The sequence below is a fragment of the Aythya ferina genome (genome assembly GCF_964211825.1).
Source record: "Aythya ferina genome assembly, chromosome: 16".
In the NCBI taxonomy this organism is placed as follows: domain Eukaryota; kingdom Metazoa; phylum Chordata; class Aves; order Anseriformes; family Anatidae; genus Aythya; species Aythya ferina.
This window is the reverse complement of record NC_140315.1, coordinates 8,711,970-8,730,821: the sequence shown is the minus strand read 5'-3', so window position 1 is coordinate 8,730,821 and position 18,852 is coordinate 8,711,970. Positions and strand designations below refer to the sequence as shown.

At 55.6% G+C, this 18,852-nt stretch overlaps 1 protein-coding gene across 13 annotated transcripts in view; it reads right to left on the bottom strand.

Annotated features, from left to right (window-relative positions):
* The window catches only part of EPB41L1 (erythrocyte membrane protein band 4.1 like 1), a 73,290-nt gene that overhangs the window by 18,119 nt on the left and 36,319 nt on the right, over positions 1 to 18,852 (bottom strand). For 7 of the 13 annotated variants that reach the window (XM_084537892.1, XM_084537887.1, XM_084537896.1 and 4 more), the window contains 14 exons: positions 17,307 to 17,499; positions 16,404 to 16,568; positions 12,186 to 12,290; positions 12,061 to 12,103; positions 10,898 to 10,973; positions 10,339 to 10,557; positions 10,145 to 10,232; positions 9,327 to 9,479; positions 8,473 to 8,570; positions 7,795 to 7,970; positions 7,178 to 7,326; positions 6,360 to 6,395; positions 4,095 to 4,286; positions 2,653 to 2,751 (listed from right to left, as the gene is read on the bottom strand). In XM_084537892.1, the coding sequence (XP_084394018.1) occupies positions 2,653 to 2,751; positions 4,095 to 4,286; positions 6,360 to 6,395; positions 7,178 to 7,326; positions 7,795 to 7,970; positions 8,473 to 8,570; positions 9,327 to 9,479; positions 10,145 to 10,232; positions 10,339 to 10,557; positions 10,898 to 10,973; positions 12,061 to 12,103; positions 12,186 to 12,290; positions 16,404 to 16,568; positions 17,307 to 17,474 (1,767 nt within the window). In that variant the 5' untranslated portion in view covers positions 17,475 to 17,499. The remainder of the gene's footprint in view (positions 1 to 2,652; positions 2,752 to 4,094; positions 4,287 to 6,359; positions 6,396 to 7,177; positions 7,327 to 7,794; positions 7,971 to 8,472; positions 8,571 to 9,326; positions 9,480 to 10,144; positions 10,233 to 10,338; positions 10,558 to 10,897; positions 10,974 to 12,060; positions 12,104 to 12,185; positions 12,291 to 16,403; positions 16,569 to 17,306; positions 17,500 to 18,852) is intronic. The other 6 variants (XM_084537895.1, XM_084537899.1, XM_084537889.1 and 3 more) reach the window with 3 other exon arrangements.

Here is an 18,852-nt window from a genome sequence, read left to right as displayed (position 1 = left end):
ACCCAGGAAGCACCACTACCATGAGCTAAATGGGTACTACCAGGACGCCCAGGTCAGTTTCCAGCCTTTTCTGAACACTAGGAATGCTCACGGTTGATTCAAACAGAGGACTACTTACTTCCCTGAGGGTACAGCTCTTCTGGTCCTGCAACACAGCCTCACTGATTGACCCTTTCTGCAGCAAATGCACTGATAGACAGGGCACGAGCACAGGTACAGATCTCTTCAGCTTTTTCTTCCCTTTTCTCTGTCTGTAAGACAGAGTCCTTTGGAGGAGATCTTCCCCAGCCAAAGATGATGAGCCTGGTCAGGATCCTGCTCTGAAGTAAGGCTCTAGACAAATGTTGTTGTACATTAAAGAGCGTTAGGTTAAGTCTTCTGAAGCCTGGAACAATGTGTTGATCCACAGCAGTACCTCACAACCAGTAAGGAAAAAACGAAATCTCCAGATTTATCTCTAAAACAGCTACTCCTCAAACTTTGTTGGGATGAGCATAGCCCATGCCAGGGAAACAGCCACCTACCCTGTGGAATGTTCTGAACTCTCTGCTGCAGATGGCTCAAGGCTAGCTCTGGCCACAGCTCTGGTTCCACAGCTCTTGGCAGCCCCCCAGAGCCTGAGGACTCCTGGGAATGTTCAGTGACAACAGCTGGATACCTCCAGGAAAGCAGAGAACTTCTGGAGCTTTGGAGGTTGGTTTGTTTTGTTTTTTCCCTAACATGCCTTCTCCAGAGAACAGGAGCAGCTGGGAAGGACATTCTCACCACAGCCTTCATGTCACAAGAAAGGACAAACACGGAGATGGGAAAGAAGTGCAATGACAATGTGGAACAGAGACAGCCTTCTGCACCTGATGGCTGCAGGCAAAGCTCACAACCACAGAGGAGCCCAGAGCAGTCAGGAGGTTTTCCTTTTGGCACTGTTCAAGGTACCTGCCATTTTTCTTTGCTTCCATGCAAAGAAAAGACCCAGCTCACCTGAAAGGAATGCACAAGCCTCACAATAAGGAGGGAAGAATTAATGAATCCAAGATCAAGACGACACTGTTGTCACCTGAAGCTGAGGAGACTCCATCCAACCCCCAGTCCGGCACTCTTCCCCCAGCAAGAGTGAGAACCAAGGAGGGGAAGGTGGAGAAGTGACCTCACATAGGCAGGGGTGGCAGATAACCCAACCTCAGCAACCCCATGGGCACCAAGGGACTTTCCACCTGAGCATGATGCAAGCTCTGCAGATGCGCCGGTCTTCGTGCAATCATCCTCATGGGATCCTGACTTCCTCACGGAGAGCACCAGCCACATACGGGCAAGACTGCATGCATCGGATGCTGAATCTCAGCTGCCGATGTGTGGAGAGAAACCTCAGGTGAGACCAGCTGGCTGTCAGCACCTCAGCACAGCCCTGGCACCCCGGGGGCCTCTGGAAGGCAGAAGAGAGGAAGGCGTGCATTAAGTGCTGCATGCACACCTCGTTGCTGCTGTTTCTGTGCAAAGGCTGCCGCATTCTGCTCTGGCAGAGATTGCATCTCACTTCTGCAGACTAGTGCAGTACTGACACCTAGAAGTATTTCACAGCAACCCCCAAGTACTGGCACATAGAGGGCCGCAGAACAAAACAGGAGTTGCTGCCACAGAGCCCAAGCCTCACTGAAGGTGCATATATCCTTGCTGAAGCCCGAGGCTGTGCTCAAACCCTCACTCATATCCAGCCCCCCTCTCGGGGACACGAGCTTCAGCCCAGGTTCACACTCCAGCTGTCCTGGTGGAGCAGAGCCTGCCCCTGCCAGCGCTGGGATCTCTACACCTGGGGACATCAGGGAGCATCAGGGTGGAACCAGCCTCACCCTTGTCCCCTCCACCTCTACCCTTTCCACCTGCCCCAGGCTGCTGCTGCTCCCCTGCTGCCTTTTCTGGGGCCACTCAGGGAGGACACGCACCCCAGCACCGCTGTGCACTACATTTCAGCACGATTGGACCCAAACACATCAGAACCAAGTCTCGAAGACCACTTTTCTTCTTCTCAGTTGTAACTTTTTCACCTGTCCCAGGAAACCATCGCTATCACACGACAAAGATCCCTGAATGCAAGGAGTGCTGTGCCCATGTCCCTTGCAGGCAGGGAGCACACAAGGCCTCGGAAGGCAGGGTGATCCTGCTTTGTACAGGTGCCAAAACAACATTTTTAATGCATCCAGAGAAGCCCTACTTCTGGGTGCCAGGGCCTCAGCAACTCTAACTGCAGCTGAAGGGAGGGGAAAGCACAAGGGATTGCTGAAAACAGCCTGTAGCTGGGCGCCTGTCTGCTCCTGGAGGAGACACCTGCAGAGAACCTGTGCTGTGGGGCTCAGCACTTGCCTCCTGGGACCTCTGGCACCAGCTGCAGCACAGACCCTCACCCAGAGCACAGCCAGCCCTGGGGGATGCCCTGCCACCACTGGCCGGTGGGGCTTCACTGGAAGGTCTCTCAGGACTGTCTCACAGATTCAAAGCAATAGGAACAGGAGCAGCCCTGCCCCAGAGACCCATCCAGGGGTGCCAGCAAACAGCTTGGGCTCTGCTTAGAGGGCAGGAATGCCTCACACTGCCTGAGGGGCACCATGAGAGGGCAAAATGTGAAGCCGAGGGTGGAAAGAGAAAGGGGATGATGATAACCTCAGGAGAGGAGACAAGGCTTTTCTGCGTGAAAGACTCCATGCACAGGGCAGCTCCGTGCTCAGATGCAAAATCGTCTAAGGTGTCCTCTTCCATCCTCTGTGTCAGCACAGAAACCCCAGCACCCATGGAGAAAGAGAGAGAGAGAGAGAAAGAGAGAGAGGGAGGGAAAGAGACAGACAGACAGACACAGAAAGAGAGAGAGCACATGAGAAGGAATGAAGGAACAAGTGGGTGGATGATGGATGGATGGATGAACAGAGATCACCAGCTATGCCAGGTCTAGATGTTATGTTTAGGTCTTTCTTTGTACACTATACATATGCTTCTAGAACAGATGTGAGGTTAAAAACCTTCCTCCTCTTTCCAGCTTGACACTTTTGAGGTTGTTACCTCCTGTAACTCACCTCTGCCTGGGTTGCTCTGCAGCCAGCCGAGCCAGCCCCGTATCTCCAGGGGACCAGCAAGCACATGTGCACACCACAAATTCCCCATGGAGAGGCCTCAGACAAGCCTCTCCCCAAAGCCCCTCCTCGTACCGCAGTGCCATGACCTCACTTGCTCAGTGAAACAGTTCCAGGACAGAGCTGGGGCAGGGAGTGCCCCACATGCAGAGTGTACGAGGCCTGAAGCTCACGGCTGCTGGCTCCACAGCTCTTGCAGGGGAGAGGACGCTGAGGTGGGGAGAGCAAGCATGGAGGGTCCAGTGCTCTCAGCCCACATGGGAGGGAGGGTGTCCGAGCTGCGGAATACCCTCACCACTGAGACCTGGGCCACTGCCTGGGCTGAGCCAAGCATGAGCCCAACCCCATGCAGCCCAGCTGCACCGCATCCACTCCCCTTGGGCAGTGAGGGTGTGTGCTCTGCACAGCCCAGATGTCCTGCTCCAGCAACCCAAGCATCTTTCTTTCTCTCCTAGGGCAGATGTCCCACTGCAAAGCCAGCAGATAAAATGCCAGGAGGAGAGGACACGAATGCAGAATGCACAGCACCACTCAACCCAGCACCCCTCCTCCCGCTCCCACCAGCCAGGTCGTGGCAGGTCAGCATGCCACCGAACACCTCTGTGCAGGAGCCCAGCCCCGCGCTCCTGGGGACACCCACTGGACGAGACTTGCACAGGGTGCTGACATCCAGGAGCCCCGATAGGATAAAGGGTGAAGAAGGCCCCATCTCACAGCCAACAAACACATCCCTCTGAAGAGGACAAGTTTGACCCCATGCAGCGCCTGGGCATAAAGGGAGATCACTACCAGCAGAGAGGAAACACTTAGCTCGTTACAAAACTTAGAGACAACAGCCTGGCCAGAGGCTCCCTTGCTTTACCCGCTGTGCCCAACACATAGTTCCCACCGTGCTCTCAACATGACTGTGCTAGAGGCAGAGACCAGGCAACTAATGAACAGCTTGATCTCATCCGTAAGACAAGCAGCAGAACAAACCTCGCTGGCCTTTTCTGGGGTTCCCTTTGGTGTTTCATCCTCATGCTTGGGCGAGGAAGAGGCTGGTGAGGAAGGCAGCCTCCTGTCCCGGTCCCTGTGAACCAGCTTGCTGTTGGGCTCCTTCAGGGTCCGTTTCAGCTCATTGATGCTGGCCTGGTGCTTTAGCAGAACATCTTCTGGCTTGTCTAAAAACTTGGGGAAGGAGAGAGGAAGGTAACCATGGTTAAAGCACTAGCCAAGGCAAAAGAGACAATCAGGGACACTGGGGAGAGGTTGCTTTACACTGGGATTGAATTCAGGGTCTCGAGAGCCAAATGAATCGCATATAAGAGCACCATAGGCTGCAGTTCTCACTACGACTGTTGCAGGGAACTGCAAGTGGTGGAACACCCACAGTGGCCCTCCTCCTGTGCAGGGCAAAATATGCCCCTTTGGCATCTCCAGCATGGGCTGCTGAGGATGAGCTGAGCCATCTACGGAAGAGAGAGGGCTCTCCTTAGGGATCAGGCAAGGGATAGGGGCCCACTGGAAATATCAGCAACCTCATCTCTGCTGCTCTCACATGCAAGGCACAAAGGGACCAAGAGCCTCTGTCCCAGCAGGGCAGGAAACTGGCCAGTCCTCCGAGCAAGAGCTTCAGGGAGTCGCCCATTGGCATTTCCAAAGGAGTGGCTTCAAAGGGGGATTTCTGCTGAAGGGCAAGAGGTCAAGGGCTGGTCAAAGATGACCAACACAGATCCAAACCTGCATCAACATGGACCAGCTTGGGCCCAACGGCAGTCTGGGGTGGGGTTGGGTCTTGCCTACTGTAGAAAGAGGACAGCTCAGAGAGCTCAAGCGCGAGGTTACGTTTAGGTGTTAAAGAATCCTTTGGTGATGTTACAGGCACCAGGGTGGCTCCCCTTGTTCTGCCGCAGAGGTGGGCAAACTAGCTCCGAACAAGAACCCGGCTTCTGCTTCAAACTCAAACCTGGTTTGAGGTTCGAAATGAGTCGACTGAAGTATCTCCCCTCCCCCATATCTCTGCTCAGTGAAATCCCAGAGATCCAAAGGAGTCCCATGAAAAGCCCAGACAAATTATACAGATCCTGAAGGCTCAGCAGAATTAATGAAGAAACTCTCCTGTCCACTTGCATGTGCTTCATGGTTTGCCCACCTCTAGGCTCAGGGTGGTGCCAGGGGCACAGGGCTGCGGGAGCAGCACATGCACATGCAGCAGGGGTAAGCAATGAAGCAGACAGTGGAGGGACCGTGACCAGCACTGGGCTGGGGGGCGAGATGTCAGCCTGCAGGAGCCATGGTGCCCACTGCACCAGCAGGGTTTGCCCTGCTGTGCTGAGCAGGATGCCAAGGGCTGCGTAGTGGAAGTACAGCAAGCCCCATCTCAAGGCCACTTGGCTAGCACTGCTAGGGCTGCACTGGCCTCTGTTGACTGGTTCAGCGATGATCTGAACCCCACTGTGAGTAGAAGAGAAACCTGGAGAGCAACCGTGAATTTTAGGCTGGGATGAATCAGCAGACCCAGGCCGGAGGGATCTCTGCTGCCCATTTCTGCTGGAGGTAGCACTGCAGACAGGTAATTTGTGTGAGGGGAGAGCACAGCCTCCCTCCTGCCTGTGATAGCTCACCCTGGCCAGGCTAGCCACAGTTGGTTGGGAAGCCCCTCCGCTGCATGGGGGTGGACGTCAGTGTCTGCCTCTGACGGATCAGTGCCAAAGGATGCTCAGGGACTCGTTTGCTCCCGGCAGGGTAGAAAGGCAGCAAGGGGCTTCATGAAAAGCGAGCCTCTGTGCAGGGCATGTGATGCAGAGCCCAAGTCAGGAAAGCCAAAAGCAAAGCATAGGCCAGGAGGTGGGAATGATGGGGCCAGCCTGTGCCAGTGCTGTCTCTTCAGTGGGAGAGATAGGGCCACAGGGTTGGACAGAAAGGAGACATGAGGAGAGGACATGGAGGAGTCAGTAACATGAGCAGAAGCCAAGTCTTCCCAGTGGGCCAAGGACTCGGCATGGTGGCCTGGCCATTGAGCCTTGGGAGGGCTCTTGCTCACACATACAGTTAGGACTACCTTACTTAGTGGGATAGAAGATGCTCTGTGTGCTCTGGGGCAGATCCCCAGCTGTCTGCTCATCGGGTGTCTCTAGCAGGCCAACCCCCGCCTCGGTGCATCTTGTATTCCAGTAAATAGGGTGACACACAGTGGTGCTTTGAAAAGGATGGACAATATGATGCACCGATGAGAACTAAGATACTCCAGAGAGAGAATACCTCCTGCTTGTGCCTGGGGGTTGTTTCGTGCTCCGGCTGGCAGCAAAGAGAGGGTTAAAAGTAACCAGCAGGGTCAGTCGAGGAAACTTCTCAAGAGCATCACAATTAAGTTGAATTCAGGTGCCTGCACAGGGCCTGGCTGTGCCCCCCTGCCCCCAGTCAGAACTGGCTACCAGCACAGAAGGACCGAACCCCCGCTCAGTACAGGGCCGAGATGGGCTGGGCTGTGCCCTGAGCCGACCCAGTGCCAGAGCAGAGGGCCATAGCTGCACACGAATGGGGCTGTGGGCATGGCCATGGGGTGCCCAAGCAGGGCTGTGTAGAGCTACAGGGTGCCAAGGGAGCAGGGGCCCAGCATGCTTCCCATGGCTAGGGAACTCCTTGCTTGCACAGTGGTGACCGCTGGCACGCCTGGCCCTTCCCCATCCTGAACACCAGCACGGGACTGCCCCGTGATCAGCCCTGCTTGGGGACCAGTCCTGCCTAGAGCCTGGGCTCTGCTGGGGGACCAGCCCTGAGGAAAGCTGGAGGGTGCTGGGGAAATTGGAGCTGCTGGTAGGGTATGACAGCTCTGTGTCCAGCAGTGAGGCCAAGAGCCATGCCCCCAAGCAGGATGGGTCACACCAAGCACTGGGCTTGCCTGGTAGAGAAAGGGCTCCAGATGACTCTTCCCTGATGTGATCCTTCCCACCTGCAGAATGGCCCTGAGACAGGGAGACGGAGCCCTGATGCCCACGTCCCAGCCTGCTGCATGTCTGCTGTGGGCGTGGGCCAGCCCACCCATCTAACTCACAGTCCTCTGCCCACGGGGTCTGTACCTTCAGCTCCTTGATCTTTGTTGGGGTAGTCACCTCCTCATCCTCCGTCTCGGACCGTCTCCCACTGCCAAACTCACCATCCTCATCCTGCTTCTCACCCTCTGCTCCAGCATCGTGGTTCTCACTGACAGAGGCTGGGCGTGAGAACTCTGTGTGTGCAGGGAGAGCCCAGGTCACAGGCAGCAAGCATTTTTTCCCAGCCCTACCTGCCCCAGCCTTTCACCCCAGTCTGGCTAGGAGATGGTGGCTGTGGAGCCCCAAGAGCATCTGTAGCAGAAAATATGTGTCCTAGGGCTTCTTGGTTGTGTTGATGACCCAAAGTTCAGCCCATTTCTCCCTCCCTCCACCACCCTGGCCTCCACGCCTGCTTTGTGTACAAGAAGTTGGGGACAGCCCCAACCCCAGGCTGCCCAGACCCCTGCCCTGGCTCAGCGGAGCCAGCTGTGCTGTTGCTCACAGGGTTTGAACCACCACTTGGTGTGGGGACAGGCCAGGGGCACCTAGTCGGGGACAGCCTCCAGAAGCGACCCTGGATGCACCCCTCTGAACCTTCCTCCTTGCCTCCTTGCTCCCGCCAGCGGACCAATCTCCCTCCCCCTCCCCAATTTGGGGCATACCTCCGTCAAGGCTGCGAGACATGGTGTACCGTTTGCTGGAGGAGCGCTCGAAGAAGGGAGCTGGGCGGTCAATGAGGGCGCTGGCCTGCCGGGTCTGCGCCTGCGTCCGCCCGCTGTAGCGAAACTTGGAGCCCATCACCAGAAAGCCCTTCGGGGGTGGCTCTGGGGACACCAGCCTGGGGATGGGAGAGGTGGGGTCGCATCGGTGAGTCCCAGCCCTGCTCCCCAACACCAGTGTGCAAAGCAGAGCTGAGACCGTGGTGAAGGAGAGGGGCCAGCCACAGCACAGGGCTAAAGGAAAGATGGGGGGAATTTAAGGCCGTAAGACGAGGACTGAACCAGCAAGTGGTCCTGGGCAGTGGTGGCACAGGGCAGCAAACAGAGCAGAGATGGCTCCACACATGAGGAGGACAAACCAGAGCCTCGGCACCCGGGGCATAGCAGGTCTGTGGCTGACAGAGGGGCAGAGCTGCTCCCTCCCAGCACACGAAAGGCAGAGTGGCCAGACCCAGGGGGTTAAAAGGCAGGGGACAGCCCACCCACACCAAGTGGGAGGATGGCCAGCTCCTGCCTGGAAAGGGCACAGGCAGCTGGGGGCAAGGCAGGAGCTACCCTTCCCCACACAAATATGCTGGAATGGGCCAGAGGCAGGAGCATGCCTGGAGAAGGGCTCCTCACCTGAAGAAGGTGTGATGCTCTATGCAGACCTTCCAGAGACGCTTGGCAGAGCGGTGGTTGGGCAGCTTGAAGCCAATGGTGCTCTCAAACTGCTCGTACTTGGGGGAGATAGAGACATGCTGTTACAGGCAGATCCTGCCCTAGAGGATACAGTGGGATGGGACCTGCCTTGCCAAGGCCCTCAGTTTGCCTTGGCAGGAGCCATGACACAGAAAACATCTTCAAAACAATGCTGGAAAGTTCCATGCCCAGCCCCACTGGGTGGTAGGATCATACCTCCTAAATTTTTGGCCTAAGCACTTTCCTCAACTGTAAATGGATTTTCAGTGTGAGAGAAACTCCCTCAAGAAACATAAAACTTTTACGGCTTGTTTTGGCTAGAGTCTCTCTCTCCATCTCAGATGCACTGTCCTCTGGGAAATGTGTGGGTGGAAATGCATTTTCCCATCAATGCAAGTAAAAGAGAGTGAAAGTAAAGTCAGAAAACAATGACAGAAAATGAAAGAAAAGCCTCTTTAAAAAAAAGTATGGAAGACAAATATCAAAAACGGTCCTGAAATTCCCTTCCTGGGACACCTTCTTTTACCAGCAGGGTCACAGTATCTGGCTTATGGGGAAAGGAGTGTAGGGTGTCCTGAACCTTCTGAATTGCTGTGGCCAAAGACATTATGTCAGTGAGAAAATGAGAGTGCAAACAAGAAAGCACTTGCTGAAAGCCTCCATTCACCACAGGAGCTTTCCTCTCTTGGCCAGCTGAAGCCATTAGCTTGGGACTCCTGGGGCAGAAGACGAGGCTAGGAAAGGACCACCCCGCACAGCTCCACTTCAGGCTGCACTGGACCCATTGCACTCACCTCACCAGGGCGGATTTTGATGTAGAAGTTGCTCCTCTTGTAGGAAATTTTAAGGATCTTGGGCCAGGCAAAACGGTTGATCCTCAGCCGGTCCCTGTAGATGAGGAGGCCGTTGGCACAGACGCCCAGCATGATGTCGATACCCTCTGAGTCCTGGAGGAGGCAAGAGGGACAGAAGGAGACGGTTCAGCAGCCCAGTAAGGACCAGTCCATTCCAGAGTGCCATGCTCCCTCCTGCCTAGCACTCTGCTAAGTGGGACCAGCTGGCAGAGGTCACAGAATCACGGGATGGTTGAGGTTGGAAGGGACCATGTGTTTCAATCTCCCTGATCAGAGAAGGCCACCCAGGGCTCCAGGTGTGACCTCACTAGTGCTGAGCAGCGGGGAAGAACCTCCTCCCTTTACTTGCTGGTAACGGTCTGCCTAATGCAGCCTACTATTGACATACTCTGCTGGAAGAGCACAGTGTTGATCGATGTTTAATTTGCTGTCCCCCAGGACCCTCAGAGTCTTCCCTGCCCAGATGCTTTCCAGCCAGCTGCCCCAGCATGTCCTGGAGCCTGGGCTTGTTCCTCCCCCTGAGGCACAACTTGGCACTTTCCCTTGCTAAAATAACAGTTCCAGCCCTGTTCAGCTCTTGTGCTCAACAGGCACCCAAAGCAGCTTGCACATTTAAACTCTCTCTCTTGTCACTGCACCAACTGTAGGAAACAGGAGCTGGAGCTACTGTAAGCCCCGATGTGCCAGGGGTGTGCTGGCACCAGGATATAATGGGGCTTGGCGTTGGCCATCGCTCCCACAGCTCCACAGCCTAGTACCTTGGCATGGTGCAGGTCCACCCCGTACATGGAAAGCTTCTTTGCGTTCTCCAGGAAGTGGATTTCTGCTTCCCCAGGAGTCATGCCCCTGCAGAGAGACAGAGACGGGGACACATGGCCAGACACCCCACGGGGCACAGGCCAGCTCCCCAGTGCCTTCCCTCACCAATAGCCTGTTCCCTGCCGCAGCTCACCGGTAGGTCTTGTGCAGTTCCATGATGCGCTCTTCCAGCTCCCGTGTCTGGTTGGGGGCGAAGCGAAGCTCGCTGACATAGTTGCCCACATGCTCCTCGGCATCGTAGTCGCCCATTTCAGCCTGCACGGCATATGAGCCCAGCAGGGCGTGCGTGACGAAGGAGCAGGGGAGGCGCCCTGTGATGATGTCCGCACGCAGCTGCAGGCACAAGTAGTATCTGCAGAAGGGGACAGAGGGTTAAGAGCAAGGCAGAGGCGCGTGCCCTGGAAGCAGGCTGGGGCTCCCTGTGGAGGTTCTGCATGTAAAGAACACCCACTCTGCACCATTCACCGTGCGACTGCCACCTCCGATAGATGCCTTCCCAGCCCCATTCTGTGTGATTTAGAGATGCCACGCACAGAGGAAAGACAACGAACCTCTGACAACTCCCCTGGCTACCCCTGCTGCTGTCCTGAGTGCTGCCCCTCCTCATGCTTCCCACCTGGCCCTCTGGAAGCTGTTCCAGCAGCTGTGCCCGAGGGCACACCACACTGTAGGTTCCTAAGGGCAGTCCTCACCTTGTGATGTCCTCCGTGAGCTGGGCAGGGTCAGGAGGGTAAAACTTCACAGTGAAGGCGAAGTTCCAGAGTCCACCTAGCAAAGGTAGGGAGCAGTAAGGGCAGGGGCTACACTGGCTGCCTGCAGAAATCTCCCTCACTCCTGCACAGGGTGTGCACACAGCATCCAGGCATTTATTAAAGGGTCCCAGGACTCCACCCAAGCCTGGCACAGGGTCAGAAAGCTCCAAAGGCTGCCATGAGGCAGATGAACCCCTGTTGTGCAGCTCCCAGCTGCTCTAGCCACTCAGCTGTCAGGACAACAGTGCAATTTGGGTAAACGTCCCCAAACAGCTGGGGAGAGAAAAGCATCACATCTTGGGACCCATCGGCTCAGCTCACTCCATGCAGAGACTAACACTGTCACAGCAAAAGCCTCACATGTCCCAGTGAGGTGACATCACAGGCAACAGCCCTTCTGGCTCCCCAGTGCATGGTGCAGCAAGGCAACATCTTGGACAATAGCACTCCTGCATCCCAGTACCCATCCCAGTAAGCTCACCCCGCCTCCACCCAATCTCCATCCTCCCTGCTCTGGGCAAGAAGAGATGGTACCCAGGGTGGGGACCAGGTCTCAGATGCTCTCCAGAAGCACAGACAAGGTCTGTGATGCCCACACCTGTCACGAACAGGATGGGAGGTGGGCAGGGCTAACAGGCACCTGAATAAGCTGGGCTGTTCCTGGCCCTGACCATGCCTCAGTGCTTGAGTTTGTTGGAGTGCCCCATCACTTGATTTGACTTACTAACCTGACAGAAAAGGACGATCATTTCTGCCACACTACTAAAATGAGCTGATGGAGGGCACAGCAAGGACTGAGCAGCCAGGGACAGTGTGCTAGGGAGGGGGCAATGAGCAGGGAGGCTCCCTGCCACAGCGGCTGAACCTGCATGGGGCCTGGTTTCCAGCTACTACCTCCCAGGTTTCTCATGTGTGACCCCGTGGCACACCAGACTCCCGGCCACATCCCTGCCCTGTCCTGTGATCAGCCGGGGACCTGAAACCCACCAAGGGCACAGAGTTACAAGTTGAGGTGAGGGCTCAGCCCAACCACAAGCAGTGGCTGGGGCCAAACTGTCTGGGAGCCCAGCGCTGGGGAGGAATGGCCCTCCCCAACCACTTACTGCGGATCTGCTTCTTGATCTCCTTGGAGGGGTCCAGCCAGTTCTGAAAGGAGAAGACAACATGTCAGGGGGCTGGGGACCCCGCTCAGCAGTGGGGTGGCCGTAGAGGGGTCCCACATGCTCACCTTCTGGCTGTCGGAGTCGCAGAAGGTGAGGCCAAAGTAATCCTTCTCCAGGAGGTTAAGGTGCTCACACACCATGTCAAAGAGGACCTGGCCTCGGGCATGCTTCTGCAGGAGATACAGAGAGGCTCACAGTAAACCAGCTCCCTCGTGTTTCCAGAGAGCCAGCAGGAGAAGGCAGCGCCTGCTGGACACAGGACACCTTCGTCCCCACCTGCATCGGTGTTGGCTGGGAGCAGCCCCAGGATCAGGGCAGCCCTGGCCCCCTCAGGCCACCACACAAAACTGCTGGGGGCTGCCTTTAAGAGCAGCCCCCTCGTCTGGCAGTGCTTGGCCTGGGCCCACAGACCCCATATCAGGGCACCATGTGCTCCCCAGGCCACACAGCCCACGGTGCAGCCCGTGGCAGGTCCCACAGACTGGTGGAGACCCAGCGGCCACCTGGCTCATCCCCCATCACACCAGGGGACAGCGGTGCCAAATCAGAGCAGGGTGCAGCCAGACCAGGCACCTCTGCTCCAGAGCAAAGGGTTGGGACAAACGTGTCCCAGACCTCATGGTGGATGCTGCTGCCTGTAGGCCAAGCTCCTTCCCAACGCCCTCCTCACAGCACAGCAGGATGGAAGAGAAGCACGAAGAGCCTAAGACACATGCTACGATGGAGGGTGCCCTCATTACTGGTCCTCTGAACACACTCGTATATTTTCTCTTCACTACCGGTGGCAGTGAGGCCCACGATTGCTCACGCAGAGGCTCATGTGTTTCTCACGCATTTACAGACTTCTCCGACCAGGAGCTCCTGATTTACCCTCTCTGAGGGGTACCCATTTCTTTGAGTACCTCTACCAAGCACTGCAGCACTGGAGCCACTCTCACAGAAACCAGCACAACTTACAATGTCTCACTGCTGCCAGACCCCAGCCCTGAGCTCCTCCTGACATCCAGATTTCCTCCAGACCCCAGCATTTCCTGCCATACCCTTTCTGTATCCTCCCCTTCCAGCTAACCCAGATTTCCACGGCAGGGGTTCAGCACACAGCACACAGAGGGGTGTAACACCAGGGGTGTAACACCAAATGGTTTGGTTTCCCTTTTTGATTTTTACAGAATTAAGCATTAACATCCTCTGTGTGCAGACAAGGCAAAACTATTTCCAGGGGGCCCAACAGAGAGAAAGAAGAAATTCAGCACAAGCCTTTCTGTGCTAAATAATTCCTCCTCCTCTCCCCTACACCCCAAATTACACTTTTAGAGAGCAGAAGCTCCGTGTTTGCTGAGTCAACTCTGTCCTCTGCACTGCAACAACAGAGAACTTGACCTCACTGTGAATAAAGCCCTGCATGCCCCAGCTCACTGCCAACATCAAGCACCGGGAACAAAATGAGAAACAAAGCCTAGGGGGGCTGGGACTGTAATGCTCTGCTTTTCCTAAGCTTGTTGAGAATCATTGTTCTGCTAACAAAGCAGCCAGCCATTGTACATCCCAGACTTGTGTTTGCATGCAGGTTTTGCTTGGCAAATGTGAATGGGGATCTGGGGAAGGATGACACCACCACATGCTGCTTCAGGGCTGACCGAAGTCACTCCTTTGCCCCATGAGCCCACTGGAGTCACAGGACCACTCAGCTCTGGTTATATTGTTGGGAGAGACTTTCATCTTCATGACAATCCATCTTTCCACAGCCACTAAAGCTCTCTGTGACAGACTTTACCACTAAAGTGACAGTAAGGGCTGCTGGAGCACAGAGATCAAAGGCACCACTGCTGGCGCTGGAACCCAGAGGCCAGACCTCCCCCGCCAGCTGCCTTGGGGCATTCACTATTCCTGTGCAGCCACAGAGAGCAGGAGCGTTCCTTATGTTCATTAATCCTGTGCAGCTGAGACCTCGTGGAGCCAGGACCTGCATACAGATGCAGGTCTGCTGTGCACAGCCTGAGCTGTTGCCACCCTGCTGAGAACAAAACCCCCTCCACCCACTCACCAGCAGCAAGTGCAAAGGTCTCCCTGACAAAGGCTCCAGGATCTCTGCTTCTGAACAGTTTCAACTTCTGCATTTTTAAGTAAAGTTTCTCAGAAATGTCCCTCTGACCAGGAAGATGCTGCAGGTCAGAGATGTGCTGCCTTCTTGAATGCAGGCAGGAGACAGAAGCAAGTGCAGAAATGGGCACGCCCGGCTCACAACCCTTCTCAGAGCTGCCTCTTCCCCAGAGTGGGTTCATAGAGCCCCTATCCCAGCCCAAACTCTGGGCTTGATGGTGCCTCCTAACACCGTGCTTCCAGCAGTTCAAGCAGGCCTGCAATATATCCCAGTGTAAAGGTGGCCACTGGCGGGCGCCAGTCCCTTCTGTCCCTTCCTGCAGCAACAGCCACTACCAGGGAAGCACACACTCGCCCACACTCGCGTTGCACGCTTGCGACACTGCACAAATAGCAAGCAGCCCACACACCCGCAGCAGGGTGCCCAGGCCTGCTGCTCTGCCAACGCACATGAGGGTGCATTGACAAATACATGCATGTGTATCACCTCTATTTACTCACACACGCACTCCTGCCAGGCTTCAGCACACATCCCAGACGGTCCCTGGCCTGCCAGTTTTATGGGGAAGGACACAACGGATGAAAACAGGGAAACTGGGGTGAGGTGCGGTTTGTAATGCTGCCAAAACCCATGTGGGTCTGTGTGCACACATGCAAACCCATCTCAGGGAGCCATGTGTATCTGCACATGTTAGCCGGGCCCAAAGAGTCGTGGTGAATGGAGCCAAGTCCAGTTGGAGGCCAGTCACTAGTGGCATCCCCCAGGGCTCGGTGCTGGGGCCGGTCCTCTTTAATATCTTCATCGATGATCTGGACGAGGGCATCGAGTGCACCCTCAGTAAGTTCGCAGATGACACCAAGTTAGGTGCGTGTGTCGATCTGCTTGAGGGTAGGAAAGCTCTGCAGGAGGATCTGGATAGGCTGGACCGATGGGCTGAGGTCAACTGCATGAAGTTTAACAAGGCCAAGTGCCGGGTCCTGCACCTGGGGCGCAATAACCCCAAGCAGAGCTACAGGCTGGGAGAGGAATGGTTGGAAAGCTGCCAGGCAGAGAAGGACCTGGGAGTGATGGTGGACAGTCGGCTGAATATGAGCCAGCAGTGTGCTCAGGTGGCCAAGAAGGCCAACGGCATCCTGGCTTGTATTAGGAACAGCGTGACCAGCAGGGCTAGGGAGGTGATCGTCCCCCTGTACTCAGCTCTGGTGAGGCCGCACCTCGAGTACTGTGTTCAGTTTTGGGCCCCTCGCTACAAGAAGGACATCGAGGTGCTTGAGCGGGTGCAGAGAAGGGCGACGAAGCTGGTGAGGGGCCTGGAGAACAAGTCCTACGAGGAGCGGCTGAGGGAGCTGGGCTTGTTCAGCCTGGAGAAGAGGAGGCTCAGGGGTGACCTTATTGCTCTTTACAGATACCTTAAAGGAGGCTGTAGAGAGGTGGGGGTTGGCCTGTTCTCCCACGTGCCTGGTGACAGGACGAGGGGGAATGGGCTTAAGTTGAGCCAGGGGAGTTTTAGGTTAGATGTTAGGAAGAACTTCTTTACAGAAAGGGTTGTGAGGCATTGGAACAGGCTGCCCAGGGAAGTGGTGGAGTCACCATCCCTGGAAGTCTTCAAAAGACGCTTAGATGTACAGCTTAGGGATATGGTTTAGTGGAGGGCTGTTAGCGTTAGGTTGGAGGTTGGACTCGATGACCTTGAGGTCTCTTCCAACCTAGAAAATTCTGTGATTCTGTGATTCTGTGATATGTTGGCCTCTTTGCACAAACACATGCACACACATCCTGTGCCTTAGCAAGTGGGACAGCAAACATGCTGTGCTCTTGAGGTGTCAACAGAAACACTGGCATACATATGTGTCATGCACATATTTTCATGCAGAGCTTTATCTCCATCTATTAAGCTTCTGCTTTCTACACACTGTTTTCCATAATGAGTAGCTAACAAATTTGGACTCTCTAAGCTGAAATTTCCTGCTAAGGTCTATCTTTCCAGATTTTTTGTTTGTTTTGAAATTCTGACTTAAACAGTCATTTCTGTGGATCATTTTGTCTGTATGACAAGTACTCCAAAGCTGTCCTTGGAACAGCCCTGACATCAAGGACTTGCTGGAGGCCAGCTGTGGGCTGGGCAGGGTTCCTAGGCTGAGACATGTCCCCTGCTCAGCGCCAGTGCACTCCTCTGACTCACCTCCACTTCACATTCATACTCAGAGGCATCAAGCAGGGTCACTCTGCAGAGGGCACTCTTGATTTTCTTGTTAATTTTCTGGGGCGACTTCTGGGTCTTGCTAGGTGTTGTTTTATCAGAGAGCCCATCGGTCTCGCTGTAGTCCTTTTCCTCCATGTCTGTGCCCTGGAAGGTGAGAGACGCACAGAGTTACTTGGCACTGGCCAGCAGAGGAGGCCAGCACTTCCTCTGCCCCTTAGCAATGCAGGATCCCACAGCCAGGAGCTCACCCCTGACCCCCACTCCCCGCTGTTGCCACAGTCACGGTTGGAAGAGTGACCCTGCAAAAAGAATGTCTGTGAGCCTGGTGTTGGTTCAGCAGCTGAGACCTCCCTATCTGGCTGCCTCCTGCAGCAGGCAGGGCTGAGGCAGCTCCGTGGCTGCTGGAAGCACTGGCAGCAGCACGGAGCTGGGGCTCCCCTGCTTAGTGGCAGCTCTTAGGGTACCACAGTTGCTCCCAGCCCTGCCAGGGGCAGCTCAGCTGCTGGGATGCTTGGCCACCCGCTTCCTTCTCCTGCCCAGATCTGCATGAAGCAGCAGTGCCATTCCTAGCCACTATTAGCACTTTGGACCTTTTTTTTTTTTTTTTTTTTTTTTTGGCAAAGCCACAGTGCAGCAAACGGCCCTGCAGAAAGCAGTGCTTACATACGTAGGGTCTGTCACAGAGCAGCTGGGGCCACCTCCTCTCTGTGGCTGCAGGCTTGGGGGCTGGACAAACTGAGTGCCAGGCTCTGCCCTGCTCCGAAGTATGGGTCTGATGCCAGGAGCTGCTGGCAATAGCTGAAGGCCTGATGCTCATCCAGACCCGCAGTCTTTCCCTTGTTGTCCCACCTGGGCCACAGCTCCTGTCCCTTGCCTACTCACCGGCTCCATGTTTCGGGCGTCGGGCTGCGCCCCAGGCTTCTCGTTGGCTTCAGCTTCCCGGCTGGCGGGCACGGCAGTGGGGCCGTGGGTGGCTGCCTCCAGCTGCTGCTGTGGGGCCTCCTCCTGTGCGTTCTTCACCTCCGAATCAGGACCTGTCTCTGTTGTCATGGCTGCTCGTCACCCTGCCCTGGCACTGAGACAGAGACAGAAAGCGTCACACCAGCAGCCCCGCTCCCATGTGGACCCAAAGTCCCTAGCATCGAGCTGCCCTGACGCAGACTGCTGTGTGCATTCTGCCCTGCCAACCACGGACGAGAGAGTGCTCAGCCTCCAACCCTGTGGCAGCCTGAGGCTGAGGCATGGAGAGCGATGGCAGCACCTCAACCCCACGGCAACTGCAGCCTGCCGGGGAGCTGGGGGCAGCAGGGCAGGCAGGGTGCGTGGGGGCAGGCAGGAAGCCAGGCTCCCTCCCCAGCACTGTACTCAGGGATCTGGGGCTGTATCCCAGCTCTAGAGCTTTTGGTAACTGCAGCAGAACGTATGTATATATATAAATCTCCTACATAAATATGTATAAATATTTATACACAAAATATACATATATAAAACCAATGAAATATTTTATTCAGGGAAGAAAAAAATCAGGCTTTGAGTCAGGTTACAATGCTGCATTAACACAGGAATTTGCAAACACGGACAACTCTCCATACTGCATCCGGAATGGCTGTTGTCTCCCCTCTGTATTCCCACTAGCACAGCACGCTGGGTTCCCACAGCCAGCAAGGCTGAACCCTGCATGGTAGGCGGGACAAAACCTGCCTCCAGCTCCAGCTGTCCATCCTGTGTAAGATGCAAAAACAAAACTAGGGCCAGGAACACAGGGGGAAGGCAACTTCAGTGCTTACTGTCCCTTACTGGGGTGCTGAGTAACATATTTTTGAAATGGTGCCCTTGACATTGTCCTTTCTGCACATTATGCTTGCAGCACACTATCTCCTTCCCCCAGAAAAGCTGTACTAAAGGCAGGAAAGTGCAAACTAAGAGAGTAGATCTGCTGGCATGGGCACCTCTAGCCAGACCTTGCTGTTCAGAGTATGAAGTGGAGAAACCGAGGCACAGAGCCCCGCTTTTGGTTTCTGCCAGTGCCCCCGACAAGCCCTCACCAGGGCAGCACAAGGCACAGCAGCAATAGACGAGGCAGCCCTTATGCTCACCTCCTGCATGGGCAGTCTGAGCACGTGGCTCGAGGCTGCAGGGCAGGTGTGGGCAGCCACGGGGCTGGTGGGGGCTCCTGGGGACAGCCCCCGCTTCCACAGGGCATGGAGCACCCTTTGTACCCATCACCCTTCTGCCACCTGGGCTGCTCATCCCCTAGCAGTGCTTGCCTGTGCTAACGCAGGGATGAGCTCGCAGCACGGCTCCAAGCCTGCCCAGGAGAGGAGCAGGAGAAGGAGAAGGGGGGGCTCTGGGGCTCTCCTTGTGAAAGCGTCTGTCCTCCTGAGCCACCGCCACACGTGCTGAGGCCCTGCTGCCCGAGGCGTGGCTG